The sequence below is a fragment of the Carlito syrichta genome, unplaced genomic scaffold (assembly GCF_000164805.1).
Source record: "Carlito syrichta isolate Samal-C Ts95f unplaced genomic scaffold, Tarsius_syrichta-2.0.1 Scaffold316266, whole genome shotgun sequence".
NCBI lineage: Eukaryota > Metazoa > Chordata > Mammalia > Primates > Tarsiidae > Carlito > Carlito syrichta.
The window spans coordinates 103,441-130,983 of record NW_007260362.1 but is presented as its reverse complement, the minus strand read 5'-3'; the positions used below and the strand labels follow the sequence as shown (position 1 = coordinate 130,983).

General features: G+C 38.0%; 1 protein-coding gene across 1 annotated transcript in view; it reads right to left on the bottom strand.

Annotated features, from left to right (window-relative positions):
* LOC103276597 (uncharacterized protein C9orf85) overlaps window positions 1–27,543 on the bottom strand; it is a 99,154-nt gene that overhangs the window by 27,537 nt on the left and 44,074 nt on the right. Inside the window, exons 2-3 of the mRNA XM_008074004.2 lie at window positions 23,894–24,000; window positions 585–698 (exon numbers count right to left, since the gene is read on the bottom strand). Coding sequence (XP_008072195.2) covers window positions 585–698; window positions 23,894–24,000 — 221 coding nt within the window. The remainder of the gene's footprint in view (window positions 1–584; window positions 699–23,893; window positions 24,001–27,543) is intronic.

Below are 27,543 nucleotides of genomic sequence, written 5' to 3'. Positions count from 1 at the left end.
TCGAGGCTGCGATGGCCGGGAGCGGCCGCTGCACTCCAGTCTGGGCGACTGAGTGAGACTCCGACTCAAAAAAAAAAAAAAATATTAAGCTGCATTTGCATTATAATGTAGAAAAATTTGACAAATAATTATGACTCTTCTCCTGTTTGGTAGAAAAAAAAAAAGTCTGTATTAGTGTAATATACTGGAACATAAGACTAAGAGTTACTGACTGACTCTCTTTTTTTTTTTGAGTTGAGTCTTACTCTGCATCCCAGGCTGGAGTACAGTGACATCCTCACTGTCACCGCAGACTCGACTTGCTGGGCTCAGGCTATCCTTCTGCCTCAGCCTTCGAAGTAGCTAGAACTACAGGCACACACCACCATTCCCAGCTAATTTTTAAATTTATTATAGAGATGAGATCTTGCCAAGTTGCCCAGGCTGGTGTTGAAGCCGTGGGCTCAGGCAATACTCTCACTTCATCCTCCCAAAGTGCTGGTATTATAGGCGTGAGCCACTGTACCCTGTCTGACCATCTTATTAAAAGAAAATTCATGTATCAATTATGAGGGTAAAATCGAAACATGAAAGGAAATACTCACGGTATGACAATTTCTTCTTTCTTTCCACACTTTGCGCAAACTTCAAGTTCATAGGCACATGGTCTACACATTATGTGATAGGAATCCTTCACTGTCTTTTGTAAACATTTAACACTAAAAATAGAAAAACAAAATCAAATATCAATTTTTTTCTAATTACTAAAATTTATTTCATAAAATAAGACAATGGAGCTAAATATATAGTTGAAAAGTCTAAAATTCAAATTATTGGATTTCAACTTCAGATATTTGTCTTATATCGCTTTAATTATAATATTTCTAGATAACAGTTTACAGCTGCAAAATAATAGTACTAAATAGTTATCCTCTTAACACTTTTGAAGAGGGTAATTAAAATGTGTTAAAAGATCAATACTAAAAAAACTGTATTTCTATATATTACCAACAAACAATTTTAAAAAAGCAAAATATGTAGGAAGAAATTTAATAAAAGAAGTACAAGACCAATATACTCAAAACTAGAAACTGCCTTTGCAAGAAACTGAAAATCTAATATGTGGAAAGATATCCCATATTTTAGATATCCGATTATTACTACTGTCAATAAAGAAGACTAAGAAATACATGATGTGCCCCACTGTGCCCGCCGGCCCAAGTACCAGGAGCAGAGCATCCTTGGCTAGGCCCGTCTCCTGACCTGAGGTGAGGGTGAGCGCCGTGCATTCCCATCAGCTGGCTTCGCTGTCAGCCCGGGCCACCCTGCTCACAGTGTCACAGCCATGTCCCTTGTTGGGAAAAACCTCAGATGTGACCAGAGTACAGTCCCAAAGAGGCCCAGATGCTGCCATGGCCTCCCCACCACCCTGGCTGACTGAGGTGGGGCCGTCACCAGCTGTCCTGCTCGGGATGGATGGGCCTCCACAGACCTCCCTGGCCTCCTGGAGAGGCCTGGTACCCTGCCTAGCACCCGCACTAGGGCTGCTCAACACTGTGGAAATGCACTTGGGGAACATCTTCAGTTCCACATTCCTGATTAAAAATCTAGTTTTTTAGCCAGGCTCGGTGGCTCAGCCTGTAATCCCACGCCTTTGGGAGGCTGAGGTGAGTGGATTGCCTGAGCCCACAGGTTCGACACCCGCCTGGGCAACTTCACGAGACTGCATCTCTAAAATAAATCAAAAAACTAGCCGGGCGTGGTAGTGCGCGCCTGTAGTTCCAGCTACTTGGAAGGTTGAGGTGGAAGGATCGCTGGAGCTCAGCAGGTCGAGGCTGTGGTGGCCCAGTCTGGGTGACAGAGTGAGACTCCAACTCAAAAAAAAAAAAAAAAAAAAAAAAGAAAGTCTAGTTTTTTAAGGTGAAAAAAAAAGAAATATATGATGTTCCTTAATGAAAAGCAGTTATACAACCAGTAACTGCTATATATTAGAAGACTTAATAATGATAAAAATGGCAATATTTGCAAACTTATTTACAGATTCAGTGTGCTCTCCATTAAAATGCCAACTGGTTTTTGCAGAAATTAGCAAGTGATCCTAAAGTTCATACGAAACTTTTAGAGACCCAGGATAGCCAAAATAATCTCGAAAAGGAAAAATAACATGGAAAAACTCACTCTTTGATTTCAAAACACACTACAAACCTACTGTAATACAGACTGTGCAGTACTAATATAAGGACAGATATATATATAGATAAGCAGAACAGAATTAAGAGTCAAAATCCAAACAAGCAGAAATATTCTATGAATTTATAGAATATTTAAAAGCAAAATGTATGACAATAATAATACAAAAGTGGTAGGAAGGAATCGGAAGTATACTACCATAAAGGCTGTGAGGTACTTACACAGTTATCAACCAAATTGATAGTTTTGTAACACATCATCCAACAGAAGCAATACTTTCGCCTCAAGTGTACATGTAACATTTTCCAAGATAGACTACACTCAAAAAATTATTTTTTAAAAACTCTGAAATTTATATAAAGTACATATCCTCTTGCTACAGTGAAATTCACTAAAATCAATAACAGTTGGCCAGGAGTGGTGGCTGTTATCTTGTGAGGCCAAGGTGAGAGCACTGCCTGAGCCAATGGATTCGAGATCAGTCTGGGCAACTTGGGAAGACCTCATCTCTACAATAAATCAAAAATTAGCTGAGCATGGTAGCGCATGCCTGTAGTTCCAGCCACTTGGAAGGCTAAGGTGGAAGGCTTGCCTGAGCACAGTAGGTGGAGGCTGCGGTGGCCATCAGCATGCCACCGCCCTCCAGCCTGGGCGGCAGAGTGAGACTCCAATTAAAAAACAAAAACAGTAACAGAAAAATATCTGGAAAATGTTCAGATATTTAGAAATTAAACAAAATACTTCAAAAAGGTGAAAGAGGTATTCACAAGAAAAATCAGAAAATATTTGACTGATTGACAATGAAAATACAACATAAAAATTTGTGAAATGGAACTAAAGAAGTTCTTGAAAAATTTATATAATTAAAAATTACATTTAAGAAATTACCTAAACTTCTATCTTTACAAAGTAGGAACAAAAAAGTAAGTTAAAGTCAAAGCAAACAAAAGGGAGCAGTAACAATAAGAAATCATTGACATTAAAAACAAATAAATAGTGAAAAACCAATATAACCCAAAGCAGCCTCTTTGTATGGATCAAAACACATAGCAAGACTAATCAAGATCAAAAGAGAGGCTATACATCACCAACATTAGGAATGAAAGATGAGACAGCACATTAGATCTAACAGATATTAAAAAAAAAACAAGAAAAACATTCTGTCAAATTTATGCACATAAATCCAACAAGACTGTTGAAATGAACAAGTTTTTGGAAAGACAATATCAAAACTCATTGAAGAAGAAATAGGTAACTTAAGTCTTCCTCTATCCACTAAAGAAAAAAATTAATCAATTAATCATAGTTTAAACAGGGAGAAAAAACAAAACCCAGTCTTTAACAGAAAAGTACAGTTCCCACTGGCTTTACTAGCAAATTCTATCAAATATTTAAGAAATTATATTAATTATACACAAATTCTTCCAGAAAACTGAATAGAAAGGAACACTTTTCAGCCGGGTTCGGTGGCTCTGCCTGTAATCCTGCGCCTTGGGAGGCTGAGGTGAGTGGATTGCCTGAGTCCACGGGTTCGAGACCGGCCTGGGCAACTTGGCGAGACCTCATCTCTACAATAAATCAAAAACTAGTCGGGCGTGGTAGCGCGCATCTGTAGTTCCAGCTACTTGGAAGGCTGGGGCGGAAGGATCGCCGAAGCCCATCTGGTTGAGACGGAGGTGGAAAAAAAAAGGAACACTTTTCAACTCATTTGATATGACCCTAATGTCAAGACAAAAAAAAACAAAAACAAAAACAAGAAAACCCACAAACCAGTATTTCTTTCTTTTTTTTTTTTTTTGATCGGAGTCTCACTGCATTGCCCAGGCTGGAAGGCAGTGGTACATTCACAGCCACCCCAGCTTCGACCTCTTGGGTGCCAGCGATCCTTCCGCCTTAGCCTTCCAAGAAGCTGGAACTACAGGCACACGCTACCACACCTGGCTAATTTTTATTTATTGTAGAGCGAGGTCTCGCCAAGTTGCCCAGGGTTGGCCTCGAACTCAGAGGCTCAGGAAATCAACTCGCCTCAGCCTCCCAAAGTGTTGGGATTACAGGCTGAGCCACCGAGCCTGGCCCAAACCAGTATTTCTAATGAATATAGATGTAAAAATTCATGACAAAATGCAAAGAAATCAAATTCAGCAATACATTAAAATCTAGCTATATCTAAATATAGATATACATATATGTATATATGTATGTATATACATGTGACGCATATATATATCTATACACACACACTGGTCAAGTGGGGGTTTATCTGGAGAACACAAGGGTGATTCAATATTCCAAAGTCAATACATTTGATTCACCAAAGCAATGTTCTAAGGATGAAAAACTGTACGATGACTGAAGTAGATGTGGAAAAAGCTTTTAACAAAACTTAAATCTATTTATGGGAACAATTTTCGGTAATCTATGAATTGAAGATTTCCAACCTAATAAAAAAATACCTGCAAAGAATCTACAGCTAATATCACACTTGATGAAAGACTGAATACCTTCCCTAAAGTATCAGGAACAGGGCAAAAATACCGGCTCTCACCTCCTTTTTAGCATCATACTGGAGAGGTCCTAGGCAGTGCAATAAAGGCAGAAAAAGAAATAAAGGTAATGCAGATCAGAAAGAAAAAATAACTATATTTAGAAAAAAAATTGTCTAGCCGGGCTCAGTGGCTCAGCCTCTCAGCCTGTAATCCCGCGCCTTTGGGAGGCTGAGGTGAGTGGATTGCCTGAGCCCGCAGGTTTGAGACCCGCCTGGGCAGTGAGACCGCATCTCTACAATCAATCAAAAAATCAGCCGGGCGTGGTAGTGCATGCTTGTAATACTTGGAAGGCTGAGGCAGAAGGATCGCCGGAGCCCAGCAGGTCGAGGCTGCGGTGGCCGAGAGCGGCCACTGCACTCCAGTCTGGGCGACCGAGTGAGACTCCAACTCAAAAAAAAAAAATTGTCTATGTAGAAAATCTCAAGGAATCCACAAAAAAACTATTAAAAATAAAATGCAAGTTTAATAAAGTCACAACATATAGGGTAGGTAAACAAACAAACAAACAAGACTGTATTTATTTCTAGCAATGACCAATGACTTTCTGTAGAAACTGACAAGCTGATTCCAGGTTACAAGTAGAGAAACTATCACAGTCAAAACATTCTGAAAAAGAAAAACAAGGTTGAAGGATTCTCACTAAGTGATTTTAAGACCAACCATAAAACTACAGCAATCTGGTAATGTGGTATTTGGTGGAAGTCAATGGAACAGAATTGATTCCAGAAATAAGCCCACACATATATATGATCAATTGATTTTCAAGACAATATAAGGCAATTGAATAGAAAAATGACAGTCTATTTTTTGAGTAGGAGTCTCATTCTGTCTCCCAAGCTGGGGCGCAGTGGCATGCTCATGGCCAGTGTAGACGCCATCTGCTGTGCTCAGGTGATCCTTCTGCCTCAGTTTTCCAAGTAGGTGGAACCACAGGCATGAGCCACCATGCCCAGCTAATTTTTTTGATTTACTGTAGGGAGGAGGTCTCGCCAAGTTGCCCAGGTTGGTGTCTAACCCCTGGACTCAGGCAATACTCTCACCTCTGTCTCTCAAAATGCTGGGATTACAGGTATAAGCTACTGTGCCCAGCAAGGACTGTCTTTTTAGCAAGCCATGTTGGAATAACTGGATATTCCTAAAATTAGGAAAAAATGAATCATAAACTAAAGTGTAAAACAAAAATTATACAACATTTAGAAAAAAAACAGGAGAATCTATTTGTGATCCTCAGTGAGGTAAAGATTTCTTTTTTTTTTGAATTGGAGTCTCACTCTGTTACCCAGACTGGAGTGTGGTGGCTGCTCCCGGCCAACGCAGCCTCGACCTGCTGGGCTCTGGCGATCCTTCTGCCTCAGCCTTCCAAGTAGCTGGAACTACAGGCGTGCGCTACCACGCCCAGCTAATTTTTTTGATTTACTGTAGAGATGAGGTCTCGCCAAGTTGCCCAGGAGGGTCTCGAACCTGCGGGCTCAGGCAATCCACTCGCCTCAGCCTCCCAAAGCATGGGATTATAGGCTGTGCCACCGAGTCCGGCTCAAGATTTCTTATCTGCAACAATAAAACTATAATCTGTAAATTATGATTTATCAGATGAACCTTAATCAAAATAAAAATTTTCTCCTCTTCAAATGACACTATCCTAAACAAGTCAAAGGCTGGCAGAATATATTTGCAAAACACATACCTGATTTGGACCCCTAACATATAAAGAATTTTCAAAACTCAGTAATAAGAAACAAAGCAGCTCAATAAAAACATAAGCTCAAGATTAGACGTGGTGCCTCATAATCCCAGAACTTTGGGAGGCTGAGGCAACAGGATTGCTTGAACCGAGGAGTTTAACACCAGCCAAGGTAATACAGTGGGATCTCATCTCTACAAAAAATAAAAAATTTAGCTGGGTGAGGTGGTGGTTGCCTATAGTCCTATTCAGGAGGCTAAGGTGGGAGGATTGCCTGAAACCAGGAGTTCTAGGCTACTGTTGAGCCAGGATTTTGCCACTGCACTCCAGCCTGGGCAAGAGAGAGACATCCCGACTCAAAAACAAACACCAAAAAAAAAACAAAAGAAAACAAAAAAAACTTAGTTATTTGGTATGTGTGTGTTTTAGCATTTTAGAAAACTTTAATTAATTACTCTGCAATAATAAATAGATTTAAAAAATACTATGCCATTAGAATGCACACAAAATCCCAATAATCCAAGATTAGGAAATTTTCACAATGCTTTATGGCTTCAATTTTTTTTTAAGTTTTAAAGTGTTAAAGTCTGACTTGGTTAGGTTTATCTTAGGCTTTAAGGAAATTAGAATATGTTTTCATTTCTATGAAAATTTTGCTTTATACTAGAGATCCTTGGAGTAAACAAATTTAAGGATTTAAACTGTTAATGCAGGGATAAAATTGTATTCTCAGAACTGTTATTCTACATGTAAAACAGGTTTAAAACCGGATCTGGATTCAAAAGATCCAGATTCTACATTCTCTAATCCATCTAGTCCTAAGAACAGTGACTCTTTGTCAAGCACCTGCATAGCTTATTAAAATGTAGATTCCTCAGTTCGATCCATTATTTACATAATCAGAATCCTGGGTATGAATCCCAAGAACCTGTTAAGCTCTTCTAGAAATCCTTATGCTCACAACCATTTAAGAACTCTTGACCCAGATCAGAGTAATACTGCCTTGATATTCAAGTGGGAGTTTTCCAGTTTTCCTATTGTTGGTTGAAACAATCATGGACAATTTGGAGAATAGAATGAATTCTATTGCAGAAAGCAATTATGATCTTTTAAATTTTATTTGTGTTTGTTTTTTTTTTTGAGTTGGAGTCTCACTCCGTCGCCCAGACTGGAGTGCAGTGGCTGCTCCCGGCCACCGCAGCCTCGATCTGCTGGGCTCCGGTGATTCTTCCGCCTCAGCCTTCCAAGTAGCTGGAACTACTGGGATGCGCTACCATGCCCAGCTAATTTTTGGTTTATTGGAGAGATGAGGTCTCGCCAAGTTGCCCAGGTGGGCCTCAGGCAATTCACTCACCTCGGCCTCCCAAAATGCGGGATTACAGACTGAGCCACCGAGCCGGCCATGATCTTTTTACATTTAAATCCCTTGGGAAAATCAGTTAGGTTTGTTAGGTTTTGTTACTCCTGGAATCTCTGGTATAAAGCAAAATATTCACAGAAAATAGTAGCTTTGAATATAAATATACCTACCTTATAGCAAGGCAAAGACACACACATACACATTTAAAATGATATTTTATAAATGTAAAATATTTTTCAAAAGGTGAATTATAAAAATTTTACAACTGCCTAATTTCTCTGCCACAAGAGTTGAATCTTAGTTTGTCTTTCTTTCAAAACTCTAGGCTTTGTACCTTCGTGGCTAGTAGAGGAAGAGAGTCTGAATTTAACAGAGTATCTGCATTTTTCACCTTAATATTTAATTTACCTATATCCAAAGACTCCTGCTCGATCTTAAGTATGAGAATGACTACTATTATTATTATTATTACTATTATTGAGTTAAGTCCCACTCTGTCGCCCAGGCTGGGAGTGCAGTGGAACACTCACGGCCACAGCAGCTCAGATGATCCTTCTGCCTCAGCCTTCCAAGTTAGATATTATTTTAATGATGAAAGAGAATACATCCCAAGTTGTCACAAAACTTATAAAATATGTTCACAACCATACTTTAAATTTTCTATAAATTAGTCATTCCTGGGTATTTTTTCTTATTAAATTAATGGTGAAGAAAATCAAAATATTTCACCCCAAAATATACTTTTTTGACATACTTTGAGTGGCTATTCAGAGGGCTTGCAAACAGAAGCTGCCTGCAAAGCTGTCTTTTGTGAAAAAGATTTGCATCTGCAGAGGAAAGAAAGTAACATAAACAACAGATGTAAACAGGTTTTCTCTGAAGTCCCTGCTTGTTTAGATCTGGGAGAGATTAACTGGGAGTCTGACACCTTTAAAGGTCTGACAGACACTTTTATCACAGACTCTGAGGGGCTGCTACCAGTGAGGTTTTATCTGCATAACAAGACCGCCTTTCCTAGCCAGGTTTCTCCTATTCTCCCTCTTCTGTAACTTCTCTTGCCACCATGACCTGCTTCGTCACGCTCCAGGTCCCCTACTCTTTTCTGTAAGCTCAAGATGGTATAAAAAGTATCAACCACTTTGCCTCTTTTTAAGTTTTTAAAATATTTATTTGACTCCCATGCATACGTATGCATGTAGTAACATCTGCATGCCTTTTTTCCAGTTAATCTGTGTATTATCAGTTTGCCTCATAGACACAAATTATTGAATGTTCAGGGGAAAACTTTAAACTTCTCTACAATGGTAAGAAAAGTTAAATTCGCCGGGCTCGGTGGCTCAGCCGGAGCCTAGCAGGTCGAGGCTGCGGTGGCCGGGAGCGGCCACCGCACTCCAGTCTGGGCGACAGAGTGTGACTCCAACTCAAAAAAACACACAACAAGTTAAATTCACCCAAATGTAAATTTTACCCAATTTCCCTTGAAAATGGCTACATTTTGAGTATTTTATGAGTGCCTTGCTAAGAAAACTTTAGGGATGTTAAGATGACAGTTTTGTCTTCTTTCATTTCTCTATGGAACACAAATCACAGAAATAATCAAATAATCCAGATGATATATATACTATAACTAATCATTTTCGTGGAAACAGATCAGATGGCCGGGCTCGGTGGCTCAGCCTGTAATCCCGCGCCTTTGGGCGGCTGAGGTGAGTGGATTGCCTGAGTCTGCGAGTTCGAGACTCGCCTGGGCAGCGAGACCTCATCTCTACAATAAATGAAAAAATCAGCTGGGCGTGGTAGCGCATGTCTGTAATTCCAGCTACTCGGAAGGCTGAAGCGGAAGGATCGCCGGAGCCCAGCAGGTCGAGGCTGCGGTGGCCGAGAGGGGCCACTGCACTCCAGTCTGGGCGACAGAGTGAGACTTCAAATAATAAAAAAAAAAAACAGATCAGATAAAAACACAAGTCACCATGTTTGTGTGTTCCCTGATAAAGGAGATAGTAATACACTTTTAAAAATTCACCATATTTTTTAACAATAAAAAAAGGTAAAGAAACTAATTAAAAGATAAATGTTCATTCTATACTTAAGGAGACAGAATTGGAGGCTTTCAATATACCACTGTAAGCACTTAGAAATTAAGATTTTGAAAATAAAACAGTAGAGAAATCGAAGACCTAGATTCTAGCCCAGTCTTGACATGCTCTTGCCATATAATCTTTGAAAGTCCCCTTGACTACTTTGAGTCTCATTTTTATAATGGGTACTGAAAATGCTGGCACCTTAGCATGAACAAAGACAGTAGCACCAAATTATACCAGTAATCATTGTATTTATCACTACCACAACCTCATAGTTAAAAATAAAAAAATCTCCTTAAGACTTTTTTTAAATGACATTGCTGTCCTAGTAACATAACTTTTTATATTCTATTATTAAACATACCAACATTTGGAAGATCTCTGTAAGGGAGTAAAATTTATTCTATATCCTCTTAGAGTCTCCCACTGGAACTGACATAAGACAAGTTACTACTTGTTAGTGAAGGAAATAAAAATATTTTACCTCAAAACAAAGACTTTGTTTTACTCTGCTATAACTTCTAGTACTGCCTTCATTTCCTGGTTATTACACTTTAACCTTAACCATAATTTAGCTCCACTTGGAATACTACCACATTGGATGACTAGGTGCTTTCGTAAACAAGTGAGCCTTGGTACTCCACCCTTGGTTTACAAATAAAAGAAACTCAGTATCAATGGAGTTTCATAAAGTCACACGTCCTGCAATGGCACTCTCTAAGTAATCTGTATTTACCTAGAAAGATCCAAAAATCATACTACAGGATTACATCATATGCTATTAATAAAATCCTACTGAGGAAATAATATCCTCAAATTCCAAGTACCTGGAATATAAGAAGCTATGATTCACTACCTTGAGTCCCTAGAATATGCATTTGAAAGTAAATGAAGAGGTTATACTACCTTATCTTATGACTTAGTAGCCTATATTAGAATCCATAAAAGAGTATAAAATACTCACTTCTGACCAAGAATAGTTTAGAGGAAAAAAGGGAAAACAGAAATTATTCAATACTTTAGGGCAGGCAATTTTAGATCAAAGACTGCTGTACGAATCAATATCAAGAAATAATCTTCTGAGCCGGGCTCGGTAGCTCAGCCTGTAATCCTGCGCCTTTGGGAGGCCAAAGTGAGTGGATTGTCTGAGCCCGCGGGTTCGAGACCTGCCTGGGCAACTTGGCAAGACCTCATCTCTACAATAAATCACAAAGTGAGCCGGGCGTGGTAGCACGCACCTGTAGTTCCAGCTACTCGGAAGGCTGAGGGGGAAAAGCATCACCAGAGCCCAGCAGGTCGAGGCTGCGGTGGCCGGGAGTGGTCACTGCACTCCAGTCTGGTGACAGAGTGAGAACCCAACTCAAAAAAAAAAAAAAAAGAAATAGTTTTCTGAAATAAAAACAAAAAAAGAAATAGTCTTCAGGCAATGGTGAACAACTTTTACCTTTAAAGATATTAAGTGAAGTAGGGAAAAATAAAGTTACAGTTTACAGTCACCATATACTACAATGTGATGTCAAGAGAAATCTATAACTAAAATTCCACTCTAGGAGTTTTGTAATATTTCTGGACTGTGGTGACATAATTCTATCACTTATTAACCACCAGAGCCTCAACCTATTATAAGAAACGCTGAAAATGAAAAGGTATTTCTACACCTATGGTTATTGCCACACACTGGGACACAAGAAGGGACAAATAAGACTGTAGAATATAACACTGTTGACTTTTATTTAATAAATTAACAACAAAAAAATAATAAATTGTTTTTAAAAACTAGAAATCCAGAGACTGAGCCAAAATTCCAAGTCTTGTTTTATCTTGACAACATGTATATTCAAAATAGACCTAAACCTCCTTTTTAAAAGCAACTTTGATTAATGGTCATAGATCACCAAAGGTGAAAAAAAAAAAAAAAAATCAAAAAAGAGCAAACAAATTACAATGTATGTGGAACCAAAAAACAAAAAATAACATAAAAAAACAGTTGATGATTCTTGCTCATTTTTCCTTTCCCTGGTGCCCTTTTCACAGGGTTTCCTATAAACATTGTACCACTCTTCTACCTTTATGTCTTTTCTAGACCCATCTCTCTTTTCATTTAATTATCTTCTGCAGCCTTTCCTTGTATTCCCTGGGTCTTCTACTCTTTTTATTCACACCTAGCGCATTCTGCAGTTTGCCCAAGAGTTATCTGTAGACCCACCTCTCCTATCAGATTGTAAATTCCGGGGTATCAGAGATCTGTAGTGGGATTTTCTATAATATACAGTACAGTGCACTGTACATTGAGGATGCTACTTAAAATAATTGCAAATTGAACCAAGTTTCTTTTCTGTCCTCCCTAGCAATATACACATGTGTGGTTGTGTGTATATATATACATCTGAAATTAAGACCTATGTCTGGAGTAATATCCTACATCATTACCCTGGACTCTTCCTAGAGACAATTTTGCTTTCAATACAAATAGTGAATTATAGTAAATATTTTTCTTTTTTTTCTGAGCGGGAGTCTCACTCTGTTGCCCCAGGCTGGAGTGCAGTGGCTACTCCAGCGTCGAACTGCAGGGCTCCGGTGATCCTTCCACCTTGGCCTTCCAAGTAGCTGGAACAATAGGCGCGCGCTACCATGCCCAGCTAATTTTTTAATTTTAGTGTAGAGACGAGGTCTCACCAAGTTGCCTGGGCTGGTCTTGAACCCACGGGCTCAGGTAATCTACTCGCCTCGGCCTCCCAAAGTGCTGGGATTACAGGCTGAGCCACCAAGCCTGGCCAATATTTTTCACATATAATTCAGTTTCTTGGGTCTTGTGGTTAATGGAAAACCTAGTTACACCAGACAAGGCTTTCTAATGGGTTATTTTCATTCTACAAGGGAAAACTCTAAGATAAAAGCATGGTTCAAGCTGTGGTAGATGACTTTGTGTCAGACTTGAGGGCGCTGACATTAAAATGAAAGCCAAGAATGAGAGATTATAAAATAAGAAAATCTAGATTCAAATTTCAAACCTGTTGGTTCTAGTTGTGCATAGGGTAAGTCACCGAATTTTTCCAAGGCTGCTTCCTCATCTGCTCTTCCTACCTCTACAGGGTTAACAGAATCCAATACATGTGACAGAGCTTTAAAAATGTTAAGTTCAATAAAAATATCTTTTTTTCTTTTTTTGAGTTGAAGTCTCACTCTGTCGCTCAGACTGGAGTGCAGTGGCTGCTCCCAGCCTCCGCAGCCTCGACCTGCTGGGCTCCGGCAATCCTTCTGCCTCAGCCTTCCAAATAGCTGGAACTACAGGCGCATGCTACCATACCCGGCTAATTTTTTGATTTATCGTAGAGATGAGGTCTCACCAAGTTGCCCAGGCGGGTCTTGAACCTGCGGGCTCAGGCAATCCACTCACCTAGGCCTCCCAAAGTACGGGATTACAGGTTGAGCCACCGAGTCCGGCAATAAAAATATCTTAATTATCCACTTGTTTAAGATGTAACCAGAAAGTGAAAACATTCATAAAGTTCTGGGGTTAAAGTTATATCTAGCTATATATGACTTCCTTATACAGGCCAGCTCTAAGTATTTGAGATCTTTTCCTTTTCTTTCATCAGCAATAATTCTCACAATTGCCATATTTTAAGGGAATTCTCAGCACCTTTTACACTTAAAGTACAAATCAAAAAGGATATATTATTTCAGAGCTTAAACAGTACAAGTAAAACTGCATTTTGAAAATACCAGTAAAGGAGAAAGCTCTATGGTAACAAAGTTATTTCTATATCCCAGAGGACAATCCTTATCAAAAGTACTTTATTGGTTGTAAGATATACTCTGCAAGGTCATTTCTAATTCTTATTCATATGAGCCATGCTGTGTTATGGAAGAAAAAAGTACCCAACTGCAGGGGTTCTGTCATGTTTATAGCAGATCTTTACCATGTTTATGGAAGATGAAGATAGGAAGAAGAAAACACCTGAACTACAGTTGAAGTCTTGACTGTCTTTTAACTGTGCTTAGATTCTGGCAGATAGCATATATTTTACAACTATCTTCATCCTTATAACTTCTGCCATCACAAAACTCAACTTACCTGAAAACAAAATAAACACATGTATACATACATCTAGAGAGAAGAACAGGCTGACAATGAAGGTTTAATCATCAAATATCCCTTTCTCCTGTTGTATTTTTTTTTTTTTGAGTTGGAGTCTCACTCTGTCGCCCAGACTGGAGTGCAGTGGCCGCTTCCGGCCACCACAGCATCGACCTGCTGGGCTCCTGCGATCCTTCCACCTCAGTCTTCTGAGTAGCCGGAACTACAGGCATGTGCTACCATGCCCGGCTGATTTTTTTTTTTTTTATTGTAGAGATGAGGTCTTGCTGCCAAGGCGGGTCTCGAATCCGCAGGCTCAGGCAATCCACTCACCTCAGCCTCCCAAAGTCGCGGGATTACAGGCTGAGCCACCGAGCCCTGCTCCTGTTGTATTTTTAAATAATTTTTTCTTCCTAATTTATTACATTCTTTGCACCAGTAAGTAATCAATTTTTCACTGGTCTGGTAATGTGGTGTTTAATAATGTATTTGTTTCAATGAAATTTATTGAGATCTCACCTGGGGTTTGGTGCAAAATTTAATTCAATGCTTAAAAGTTCCAATCCTTCTCTTAGTTAATAAGCCTCGTAATATGTAGTGGATACAACTGGTATGAATTTCAACTTCTGTTTTCACTTGTTTGATACCCTAAATTAATCATAAAAATGATGGCTGAAATATGGGCAGAATGGGAAGAGGCTTGATAATCTATCAACTGTAAGAACAATACAATCACTACATTAATTTATGTGGTAAAAATAAAACTATAGAAAGTCAATCTTTAGACAATAACCATGCAAATTAAACATCTAATTTTTGTTAAGGCCTTTGAGAGTCTACACTGTTTCTTGTCATATATTCTTTCCTTAAGGCTTCACTTTGTTCATTATACTTTAGCCACTTCCCTATAGAAAAAATATCACCAAGTCCAGAGTTTTCTTTGACTATGATCCTCCTATAGTTTGAGTCTCCCTTATCTGAAATGCTTGAAACCAGAAGTGTTTTGAATTTTTAATTTTTCCAAAGCATTTTGGATTTTGGAAGATCATCCTGTATTATAAAATATAAAGCTTTGATCATTTTAAAAAATTCTAAAGCTTTGAAAATGTATTGATAATTTTTGCATTTCCACTCAATTATCAATTATGATAAGCACTAATGCTTATGAGTATTTAGACAGTTTAATTATTAGACGATTCTACAATAAAGCGTTTAATTTTCAAACGTGAAATATAATGTTTAAAGAACAAAATAAACAAAAATTACTTATGCAGTAACTCATTTTAAAAATATGCATTTATTTTTCCTTTTCATTTAATTCTATAATATGTCAAAATGGGAGCAAGTTAAAGGATCGTAAAACGGGCCATTTAAATCGTGGATCTTCAACACCGATGTTGTAAATTCAGATTATATGGAGACCAAGGGCTCAATTTGGACTAATCACTGCATATAGTACACATTATTCCTTAGGCCACCTCCTAATAATGAGTGCATGCTCAGTTTTTAAGTGCTGAAAGCAAGTGCAGTTCAGTCGGTTACAGATGGAATCTACTATTAAGTTTGGCTTAAAGCTGCCTCCATACATATTTTAAGTTTGGCCTAAAGGTTCCTCTGCATATACTGAACTGTAGTAAACAGACTGTAACCTACTCTTAAAACAAGTAACCAAATTGCAGCCAACCAAGGTCAGCCAACTGTTCAAAGCAGGTTCAAATAAGGCAAACACTAAGCTGTAACAAACCCAGCTGTTTCTGTACTTCGCTTCAGTTTCAGTAAGGTCACTTTCCATTTTCTACACAAAAAATGTTAACCTGCCGTATGGCAACCCTGAAGTTGCTCTGAACCTACTCAGGGGCTCTAAGGGCTGCCTGATTCTCAAATTGTCCTTTGCTCAACTGGACTCAGTTAAATTTAATTTGGCTACTGTTTTTTTCTGAGCACAACCTATCTAAACTGTGATTTTAACTAGTTCAAAGAGACTCTTTTCTTTTTGAGTGGTTTGTTCAATGAACAAACACAAGTAATAAATGCCAACTGATAGACAAATACAATAATCCAGTGCCAGGAAAGGAGTGAAAGAAACTATTACGAATTTAACCATAAACTGGTAGATATATCTGGTGCTTTCTGTACACGAATTTGTTTTCTTTGAAAAAAAGAGGGGAGTGGTACTCTGCATTAAGCAGAATTTTAGGGATATAGAGTTTCTTTCCTTTAACAATAGGAGTTAAAAAAAGGAAAAAGATTGGTTTATAAAAGATTATCTTTAAGGTTTGAGTCCAGCTAATATGGTTAGGAAAAAAGCTTTGTGGTAGAGAGGGAGCAAGGACACAGTTAGGAAGGCAGCCAGATGGTGGCATGACCTATTTGCAACATCTCATCTTCCCAATCCCATTTTCTCCCAAATGGTATTACCTATTTTTCCCACTACAGTTTAGAGGACTAGCCTCCCCACATCCCGCCCCCACTCCCACACTGTAGAAGACACATAGGAACAGAACTTCTCTGATGACAAAGCTCCACTTAGCTTCCTGCTGCTGAAGTCCTTGAAGCAATTTATGTAAGTTTTTTTTTTTTTTTTGAGTTAGAGTCTCACTCTGTTGCCCAGATTGGAGTGCAGTGGCCGCTCCCGGCCACCACAGCCTCGACCTGCTGGGCTCCGGTGATCCTTCCGCCTCAGCCTTCCCAGTAGCCGGAATTACAGGCATGCGCTACCATGCCCGGCTGATTTTTTGATTTATTGTAGAGATGAGGTCTTGCTGCCCAGGCGGGTCTCGAATCCGCGGGCTCAGGCAATCCACTCACCTTAGCCTCCCAAAGGCGCGGGATTACAGGCTGAGCCACCGAGCCCGGCATGAGGTATTTTTATGAAGAAATTCACTTGCAATAAGCATTTATCTCACAGGATTTAAGGTTTGGGCTTCCTTCTCCCCATCTAGGGCAGTTCTGCTTTAGCTTGTTTCAGACATGAGACTCTTAGGTAAGCTTTTATTTCATTCAATAATTCTGTAGCTGAAAAGTTTGCAAACAGGATGTTTCAGTGCCTTGCTTGGCTCTGTGTGTATCCATCTACTTTGTATAGAGCAGGGTTTCTCAACCAAGATGATCTTGACATGTTGGGTCGGATGTATATCTATATCTATATCTACATCTATATGTTTGGAGTAGGAGTCTTACTCTGCAGCCCAGGTTGGAGTACAGTGGCATGCTCATGGCCACTGCAGCCTCGACCTGCTGGGCTCAGGCAATCCTCCGCAGCCTTCCAAGCGGCTGGAACCATAGCCATGCCCAGTTAATTGTTGTTTTTTTTTTTTCATTAATTGTAGATATGAGGTCTCGCCAAGTTGCCCAGGTTGGTCTTGAATCTCTGGGCTCAGAAAATCCTCTGGTCTTGGACTCCCAAAGTGCTGGGATTACAGGCATGAGCCACCACACCCGGCCAGATATTTCTTTACTATGGCTGGCTGTCCTCTATACTTCAGGATATTTATCAGCATCCTTGGGTTCTTTCCACTATGGACTAGTAGCATCCCTTCTTGATATCCCAGGCATAACAATAAAAAATGTCTCTGACACTGACAAATATCTCCTGAGAAACAAAATCCACTCCCAATCTGCCAACGTTTCCCCTACCCCCCACTTGAGAACCACTGATCAAGAACTTACAGATCCAATTCTAAGCTCAGACCTGAATCTGTCTGTAGCCTGCTATTTTATACCAGCTTCTCCTTAGTCTACTATGGAGACATCAAACGTAAGCTAAAACTATATTATTGGTGATTTTTTTTTTAATTAGTAGAAAGAGAAAAACAGCAGGCTAGAGATTTAATTTTCTAATATAAATGTGGGTATTTGCCTTTCACCCTTCTAAGCTAATAGGAGAAAAGGCTGCTTGGGTACCTGAAACAAAAAGCATAAAGGCTTTGTGAGTACCAGTGTAGGTATTTCAGGACCTGAAAAGCAAAACCTATGTCTTTACACAGATACATGCATTTAAAAATAAAAGCAGGTGGGTACTCAGCAGTATATGTTGTACTCACAGTAGACAATTTCCATAAATAAGTAACATCTGTAAAAATTAATGAAGTGCTATGCTCAGGTGAAGAGGAAAGAATAATATAATATTGAGAAATCACTGTGAGAGAGAAGGAGTACAAGGCTTTGGAATCCAATCAATTTGCATTGAATTTTAACTCCATCCTCTTCACTTTTGCCTTATATAAGAAGGTTCATTCCCTCAGAGCCCAGAATAAAGGAAATAACTCATTTGATTCCTGGCCCAGCAATGCTTGAGGAAGGGGAAAGCAATGTTTTAACCATTTATATTCCTAGTACCTGGGAGGAAACAGAAATGTCTATAAATGGGGTTTAAGTATATGCTTTTAAAAAGAGACTCTTTAAGAGTTATGCAAATCATTTTATTTATTTATTTTTGAGTCACAGTCTCACTCTGTCACCCAGGCTGGAGTGCAGTGGCATGTTCACAACCACCCCAGCATCTACCTCCTGGGCTCAGGCGATCCTTCTGCCTCAGCCTTCCAAGTAGCTGGAACCACAGGCGCACACTACCACACCCGGCTAATTTTTTTTGATATATTGTAGAGACGAGGTTTCACCAAGTTGCCCAGGTTGGTCTCAAATCTCTGGGCTCAGGCAGTCCTCTCACCACGACTTCCCAAAGTACTGGGATTACAGGCTTGAGCCACTGCACCCGGCCACTTTATTTTTTAAGATAAAAATTTTCCTAGGTATTACTGACCAGGATCACGTCATATTTATAAGATCTCTTGCTTTTCCAATAATTCAGTTCCATACCCAAGGTTATTCACAGTGTTTGTGAATGACTCGAGGCTGACCACAATGGTAATGAATGGCTTTCATTCAATTCACCTTTGGAAATTTTTTTCAAAAGCCAAAATGAGGCACCTGAAAATAAAGTTTTATTAAGTCCTGAACCACAACTGTTACATATATGAATAATCTTAAAGTCTGAACCCCTTACTCAGGTCTAATAATGATTATGCCATTCAGTGTCAAGGGAGATGATGACAGCAACATATCAGCCCGCCACTAGGCACTGGTCTTAAGATCAAAATACATAAGCCAAAAGACATGAGGTGGGGAATCCTGGTACAGATTGTGCTGACTTCTAATCAAGGGGCAGCAAATAAAAGAAAGGTAGCACCAGGTCTTAGAGTTTTTAATCTTTACGAGACTTTCACTTTATTTCTATAAAAACCCAAAGTTTTGATTATTCAGAAATATTTAATGACCTCATTACATCAAAGGACAGTACCAGTATCACACTGTTTACACATCCATTTTCTACAAAGTCTCTGGGGAAGATCCAGGATTGTATTCAGTAACTGAGAGTAATGATCATAAAGAACATGCTTATAAAATTCTATAGCATATCACCTCAATGAAAAAGGAAAAAGAGAAACATTAAACAGTGTCTGCCAAGTACAAATACAGAACAATTTTTGCTTTCCATAGTTGAAATAGGTACATTTAAGGAATTTAGATGTTAAATTCTCTTTCTTTTATCTATCTTTTGGCATCAGTACCCACGGACAATGGAAATTTACTAATTATGTTTGGTTTTTGGCAAAACATAAAATAAACAAATGAGAGAAAGGGCTTTCATTTTCCCAACAACCAGAATATTACTACTTTATTCCAAAAGAAATATCACTCATAGAGTCCCTTTATAAATAGTAATTATAACCTTTGGGAGGCTGAAGTGAGTGAATTGTATGAGCCCACAGGTTCGAGACCCGCCTGGGCAACTTGGCGAGACCTCATCTCTACAATAAAATAAAAAAAAATTAGCCGGGCATGATAGTGCGCACCTGTAGTTCCAGCTACTTGGAAGGCTGAGGCGGAAGGATCGCCGGAGGCCAGCAGTTCTAGGCTGCGGTAGCCAGGAGTGGCCACTGCACTCCAGTCTGGGCAGCAGAGTGAGACTTCAACTCAAAAAAAAAAAAAATAGTAATTATGAATTACTAAAAATTACTATAAATACTAAACATGTATCCCCTTCCTACATGTTGTTGTCTGCTAAATTTTATGTACATAATTTGTGGCAAGAGACAGTCAGTCAAGTGAAACAATATTCAATATTAAAACCAACAGCAAGAGTCAGTGTGCCTGAAAAATGAATCTTTACACCAGACACATCTATTATCAACATAAACTTCTTATACAAATCCTAAAAGACACATTTAATTTGTTGGCGTTTAGCTTGAGAAAAAACTTTAAAATTTCCAAACAAGTTATGCTATCATCAGCATCACTAATGAATTCAAATCCATTACAACGTTGATCAAGTCTTAATAAACAGAGAAAGCAAGGTGAAATTAAGTGATGCTTTCTGTAATATTCTCATTCCTGAATTGGAGTGTGAAAGTTAGGCTTTCCGACATGCCTAATGTACCATGTATTCAGGACAATCTGAAATTTGTGATGTTGCAGGCCAGGCAGGTAACTTCCTAGGTAACATGTTCAAACTGATGGGATCCAGGACAAGCTACTCCAAAAATATAACACCTTGGCATACTGAATATTTAAAGCCAAAGACATTTGAGAAATAGCAGGTGCAGGAAGGACTCTCTGAATTCCCTTGAAATAGGCCATAAGACTCTCATATAAGCTGGGCTCGGTGGCTCAGCCTATAATCCCAACACTTTGGGAGGCGGAGGCGAGTGGATTGTCAGAGCCCACAGGTTCGAGACCCACCCGGGCAACGTGCTGAGACCTCGTCTCTACAATAAATAAAAAAATTGCCGGGCGTGGTAGTGCACGCCTGTAGTTCTGGCTACTAGAAAGGCTGAGGCGGAAGGATTGCCGGAGCCCAGCAGGTTGAGGCTGTGGTGGCCAGAAGCATGCCACTGTACTCCAATCTGGGCGACAGAGTGAGACTCCAACTCAAAAAAAAAAAAAAAAGACTATCATATGAGAGGTACCCTCCCTATACCTAAAGGAACATCCTTATTTCTGAAGATGGAGGAACTGTGAGAATAATTTGAACCAACAGGCTAAGTTACCTTTAGTTTACTACTCTCCGCTCATACCCCTTTGTCCTATCACATTTTCCCACAAATTCCACTCTTCATCAAACAGCATAAACACACTCAGGTTTACCTTTTTCTATGGGTTTTCATTTTCTTACGAATGCTCCTATGTCACATAAGGCTTATATGAAGTAAATTTGTATGTAGTCTCTTTATAATCTTTTTTTTTTTGCTACAGAACCCCATATGAGAACCTAGAATGGGTAGAAGGAAAGGATTTTTTTCCTCCCCTACAAGATCTTACTTTGACTAGCTGTTTCTTAGTCTCTCATGAGCTATAATTTGCTTTGCATTAGCTTGGGCTTCGTGAGGCCTAGAGATCTTCCTTTAGGCTTTTTAATGTACTGTTATCTGTATTTTTGTATTTGTACAATATTGTATTTCCTTCATTTTACATTCATTTTTGAACTAGTGTACTGCTAACCTCATTTTCCCCAGTGTGATATAAAACAGCAGCTCTTGAGGTCCTCTTTAGCCCCTGATGCAGCAGAGGCCTCTTGAAGGCCTGAGTTACTGCACTGCCCAAGTAGTGGCAACGCCACCATGAACTCTCGACTCCAAGTATTTCAGTGACTCCAAGACATGACACGGTTGCTGATCTTCAGGTCTTATGTCTACATCCAACCATTCTTAAAGGTTGGTGTGTTGTAAACTGAAAAAAAAAACAAAACTAAACTAAAAACTAAACATAAGATTAGCTACTGATACTTTGTTTTTTTTAACTGAGGCTGTGTCCATCGGAATAAAATATTTGTTGTTGTAGGATTTAAAGCAGGCAAATTCTTCTGAAGTCATAAAAATATTAAGATTATAAGTAATACACAAAACGAGAAAATTCAAAAGTTGTCTAAAATACGTAAGTTCAGAAATTCTATAGCAAAATACAGCACCTGGAAAATTTATAATAACTGATAAGATCTTTTAGACACTGACACATTCATAATAAAGACAAACTATTAAAGATAAGAGATTAAGCCGGGCTCGGTGGCTCAGCCTGTAATCCCGCGCCTTTGGGAGGCTGAGGTGAGCGGATTGCCTGAGTCTTCGGGTTCGAGACCCGCCTGGGCAGCGAGACTTCATCTCTACAATAAATCAAAAAAATCAGCCAGGTGTGGTAGCGCACGCCTGTAATTCCGGCTACTTGGAAGGCTAAGGCGGAAGGATCGCTGGAGCCCAGCAGGTCGAGGCTGCGGTGGCCGGGAGCGGCCACTGCACTCCAGTCTGGGTGACAGAATGAGACTCCAACTCAAAAAATAAAAATAAAAAAAATTTTAAAAAGAGATTAAAATATAGATAACAGATAAGGCAGGAATGTTTAAGTGAGTTCCTTTGCTATACAGCATTAATCTATTAAAATGCAATGGCTACATAAATGTTTATTACCTATACTTCAAATTATTTTAGGAAAAAACACTACACAATAAAAGATGAGACTGATGATGAAATCTTAAAATACCTTTATAGAAATAACGACTTCTTGAAAATATTCAGAAACTAAAACTACACAACTTATTGTACAACCAGCATCTAAAAGCTATGGTAGAGAACACAGTTCATTCATTCATGGAAATCTACAACTGGATAGACAAGCAGTTACCAAATTTCTCTACTGCTGATTTTAGGCCAGTGAGCATAAAACTCATCAGACTTGTTTAAAAGTGTTTTCTTTTGGGAGGAAATGCTGACGAACAGGAAGAAAAGACTGACAGGCAAGAGAAACTTGTCAAGTTATTTAAAAGAGGGAACAACAATATTTATAATAAATACTAAAAATGTTGCTCTGAAAAGGTAGTACAGAAAAAGATCTAAAAAGCCTAAGTTAGTTTATCCTTCCCTGAGCCTTTTACCTTTCAGTATTATCTTAGGCAAAAGAAATTGTCCAAATTAAAATATTCAAAGCTATTACATGTTCTGAAGTAAATGCTACATCTTGCGTTTTAGATTAGCACAAAGGCTGATGTAATTTTTCAGCAGAAATACACAAGGATTGTATTATATCTACTATTTAGACTGACCTTCTAAACTATAAGCAAAAATTTTTCCCATAAAGGAAGAGGAAATACAGACGAGGAAGATGCAACTACTGAATAGCTAAAAGAAAAGTAAGGCAACAATGGGCAACTATGTTCCAGATAGCTACTAGAGATTATCAAATGAAATCTCATAATACAAACGGAACAAAGCTACGTTCTATTTAAGGTGATCAACTACTTTTCTCTTTCATGTAGCAATTACCCTCCAATACTGTCCTTACGCAACTGAGCTAAAAGATGTCAGGGAGTTGTACAGGCTGTAGGTAAGGCTGAGGAAAGAGAATCTCAGAACTAACTACAGAAGGGTTAGGGACAGAGAGATCAGAAACAAAATCCAGAATCTTTTCATTTACACCTAAATCTCCAAAGGAATAAAATTGTAAGTTATTAATCTAGTGATTAACTTGTAATACTCAACCTAAGCCATTTCAGTAATCTTTATGAGGTAAATGAAAGGGTCAGACCTCTTTCAAGAATTGGTTAACTGACTCCAACTCAGAAAGGAAGGAAGGGAGGGAGGGAGGGAAATAATTGGTTAAGCTCTGGTAAATAGTATTACCTCATCAGGTGATATAGAATTTTGCAAAACAAACTTTCCTCTTCAACCCACCTTTTATGAAGAAGGTTCTGTTAAAATGACGTATTATTTACTTATGGACGAACAGGACAGGGAATGATGATAATCTACCTTTTAAATCTGTCTTCACAAACCAAGATTCAGAATGCAAGATTAAATTCTACAGGGAAGAAGAATTATTTTCCTTTATTTACTTTAATATTGTATGGACAACATTTTGAAAATTAAGATATAAATAAGCTATAACACACACACATTACTAGTAAGGCAATTAAAAAACTGAACTCACCATTTTTTAGGTTTTGATAATGGTTTGTATTTGCTGTATTTTACACGCCACTCAAGAACTTCTTTGCAGCGCTGACATACTCCATCGTGAAGTTTTGCATTAATTTTCTTAAAAATAAGTAGAAAAACAAATTGAGAATTTCACCCATGAGCCAGCATTGCAAACCCTCCCAAAAAGGTGTATAAGATTTAAGTTTTTAACAATAACCTAACTCTAATCCGTGTAACATTTTGCAATATGATGTGTTTTTATGTACATTACTCAATGTGGCTTCTTACAAAGGCAATGGTTCTTAACTGGCTGTAGCTCAGAATCATCTAGAAAACTTTTTGGCCAGGCTTGGTGGCTCAGCCTGTAATCCCACCACTTTAGGAGGCCGAGGTAAGAGGATTGCCTGAGCCTGCAGCTTCGAGACCAGCCCCGGCAATTTGGTGAGACCTTGTCTCTACAGTAAATTAAAAAAAAAAAAAATTAGTAGGGCATTGTAGCATGCGCCTATAGTTCCAGCTACTTGGAAGGCTGAGGCAGAAGGACTGCGGAGCCCAGCATGTCGACAGTGGGGTGGCCGTGAGTGTGCCACTGCAATCCAGCCTGGGCAACAGAATGAGACTCCGACTCAAAAAAAAAAAAAAGAAAACTTTTTAACCTCTTGCCAGGTCTATTTTGAGAAAGTTCTTCCCATCGATCCTGAGGTATATGTGTGTCAAAACTCAAACTGTACAGTTATGTGCATTTTACTGCATGTAAATTGTACTTCAATAAAAATGTAATAATAAAGAAAACTCAGATCATATTTTAAGACTATCATTTCAACTATTCAAATTCTTCAAGGAGTTAGCATTAAACTGAGAAATCAGACAGTCCTGAATTGTCAGTCTGTAGCAAAGAGCAGAGACTGAAATTTGAGGGAGAAATGACAAGGAGAAGCAGTTGGAAGAAGGCATTTCATATTCAATTTTATCCTTTTGTATTCTCATGGGAAAAAAAATGTTTTAGAAAAGTTTCCCTTATGAACTTGGTTTCTCCAAAATAGAAAATATACACGTGCGTGTGAATATCTGTGATGGGGAAAGGTCTTTATGAAGAAAAAAATCATTTTTATTATACTTTTCTTCTCAAAATGTGTTAGCAAAGGAGGACAGGAAAAATTTTATCGTGTCATGTATTTTCCATAACAGTTTTATATTTTGTAACATATTCATTTGACTCAGGACCTAAATAGCATTTTCTCAGAGTATGCTGAGAACTCTTTAGCTTGTTTTGGGGTGTCAAAGCTTGGTCTTTTACTATTTTTGGAATAATGAGTAGAAGGCATTTAAAATTTTCATTGCTTCTTTTGTTTCCTTTTTGAATTTCTTAAGGGAAGAAAGAAACACATCACAAGATGTAGTTTCTTTGAAAGGTTATAAAATAGTAATTTAAACCTCAAGTTATTTAAAGCATGTATAAAATAAAACATTAAGTTAAAAAGCACAATGTTTAGACTAGATCATCTGAAATAAAACTTCAGAACAGTGCTTGATATTTCTGAAAGGCCTAAACAAGAAGGTAAAATTATTCAAAGAGAAAATATTTCAGAGACATTTTCAAAAACCATCAATTAAGTTGTGAATACACTATACTGAGTTTAACTCTGTGGTGAAAAATATAGTACTTCTGAATTGTGTATGGGTGTATTCCCTTCTCCCTGACATAGACAGAGTCCCAGGGAGAATGAGGTCTGCACGACACTATATTCCATCCTCACTCGGTCCACTAACTTACTATTACCACAAACAAGGTGAATTTGTACCTACACACCAAATTCCTCTTTCTCTCAACTTTGGTTCTTAGTTATCACGTACAGGGCTGGCTAAGAAACGCAGAACCAAAGTTCACATTTCATCATTTGTTTTCTCTGTGTTCTGTTGCCTAGAATATCTTACTAAAGGTATTACTCATATTTTCTTAACTCTACAAATAAGAAAAAGCTAATGACAGAACTATGATTAAAATATGAATGTGAAGCAAAATTTCAAATTGGGATATTCTTAGAACACAGAACATTTCATTACCTGCAATTTTATTACATATAATACACTCTGCTGGTTAACTAGGAAGCATTCTTTGGTTTCTAGTTTGCTTCTGTATCCAATTTCTACCAGTTCATCTTGATTTACAAAGCTGTGCATAGTTTGGAAACTGGTTTCTTTAGGGTGGATCAACAGTAGAACAAAACAGGTCTTTGTGGGAACTTGCCCTGTGAGTGATGTATGAAGCAGTATAAATGGAGATGTTGTACAGAGTTCACATGACTAACAGGCACTACTACAAAGTTAAACTTTATTCTTATGTGTTAAGAAATAAATGAGGATATGAATGAGAGAGAATAGTATTTTTCACTTAAAAAACAGGTGCAGAAAAAAAAAACAGGTGCAGAAAGAAAGAAAAGTGTACACCTTATTTTACCACATTTTGGCAAAACATAAGCAAATTGCAGAGATGTGAACAAAGAAAGCCAAATCCTAGATCTAGGAATCTTTCTGCCTGGGGTAAAAGAGATGGCAATCTTACCTCACTCACACTTATGTAACAACCAACCCAGCTTTGACAATTGATTTTAGTATAACCCTCATGGTAGATCATAGGTTATTAAGGTTAAAATTTAAGTATGTACAAATATAAAATAAAATTTATATAAAAATTTAGTTTTATAAATACTAAAGATCATTCAGCTCAACAAGTTACTTTCCAGATTTTTAAAGAAAAAAAAAACCAAAAACAAACTTCAGCAGAAGAGGCCACTGAATTTAGGAACCAACTAAAGAAAAAAACCTAATTTATTAAGTGAACTTTAAAAATATTAGAATAAACTTAAGGTACATCAAAAGATATTACTACCTAATATACATAATGTCTTTAAACTGTCCTAACCATCATTAGTTAATACAACCTATATTTTAGAATAAGTATTGTTATCCCTGCTTTAAGCATTCTGGTGTCAGATAATACATCTCTGGCAATACAATACAGCAATCCCAGGCAGAAATTGGGTAAGGAGGGACGTTAACTCCCAAAAACATATCAAGAGCAGACTGTAAATAGAACATTTATACCAACATGCTGAAAAATATTTTATAAAATATAAAGTATAATTTAACTACTGTGAAAGACAAGGAATTTAAATATCATTTAAAAGCAACTAATGTAATTTTTCCTTACAGTTTTTTGTACGTAATAATACTTTCAGAAATTCTAAAGATAAAACAAAGGCATATTTTATTTCCCTTAGATGAAAAAACAGAAATAAAAAAATGAAATTCTCAAAGAAAAATGCCAAAACCAACTGTTAATAAAAATCAATTCCCATAAATGGACCCTGTTCTTTTCCCTGTATTACTTCTTCTAAAATAAGGCATTTTACTCTACTATGGCTATAACGTTACTCTGGAGAATAGAAACATGTCTATCTTGTTTAATTATATTTAAAAATACATGCTCTCTAATTTTCTGGAAACATTCCCTCATATAAACTTATATGACTAATGATAATGCAAAAATTTGTCTTTTAGGCTGTAACTTTCAAATCATAAACTACCTTATTTAATTTAATTTATTTATTTATTTTTTGAGTTGGAGTCTCACTCTATCACCCAGACTGGAGTGCAGTG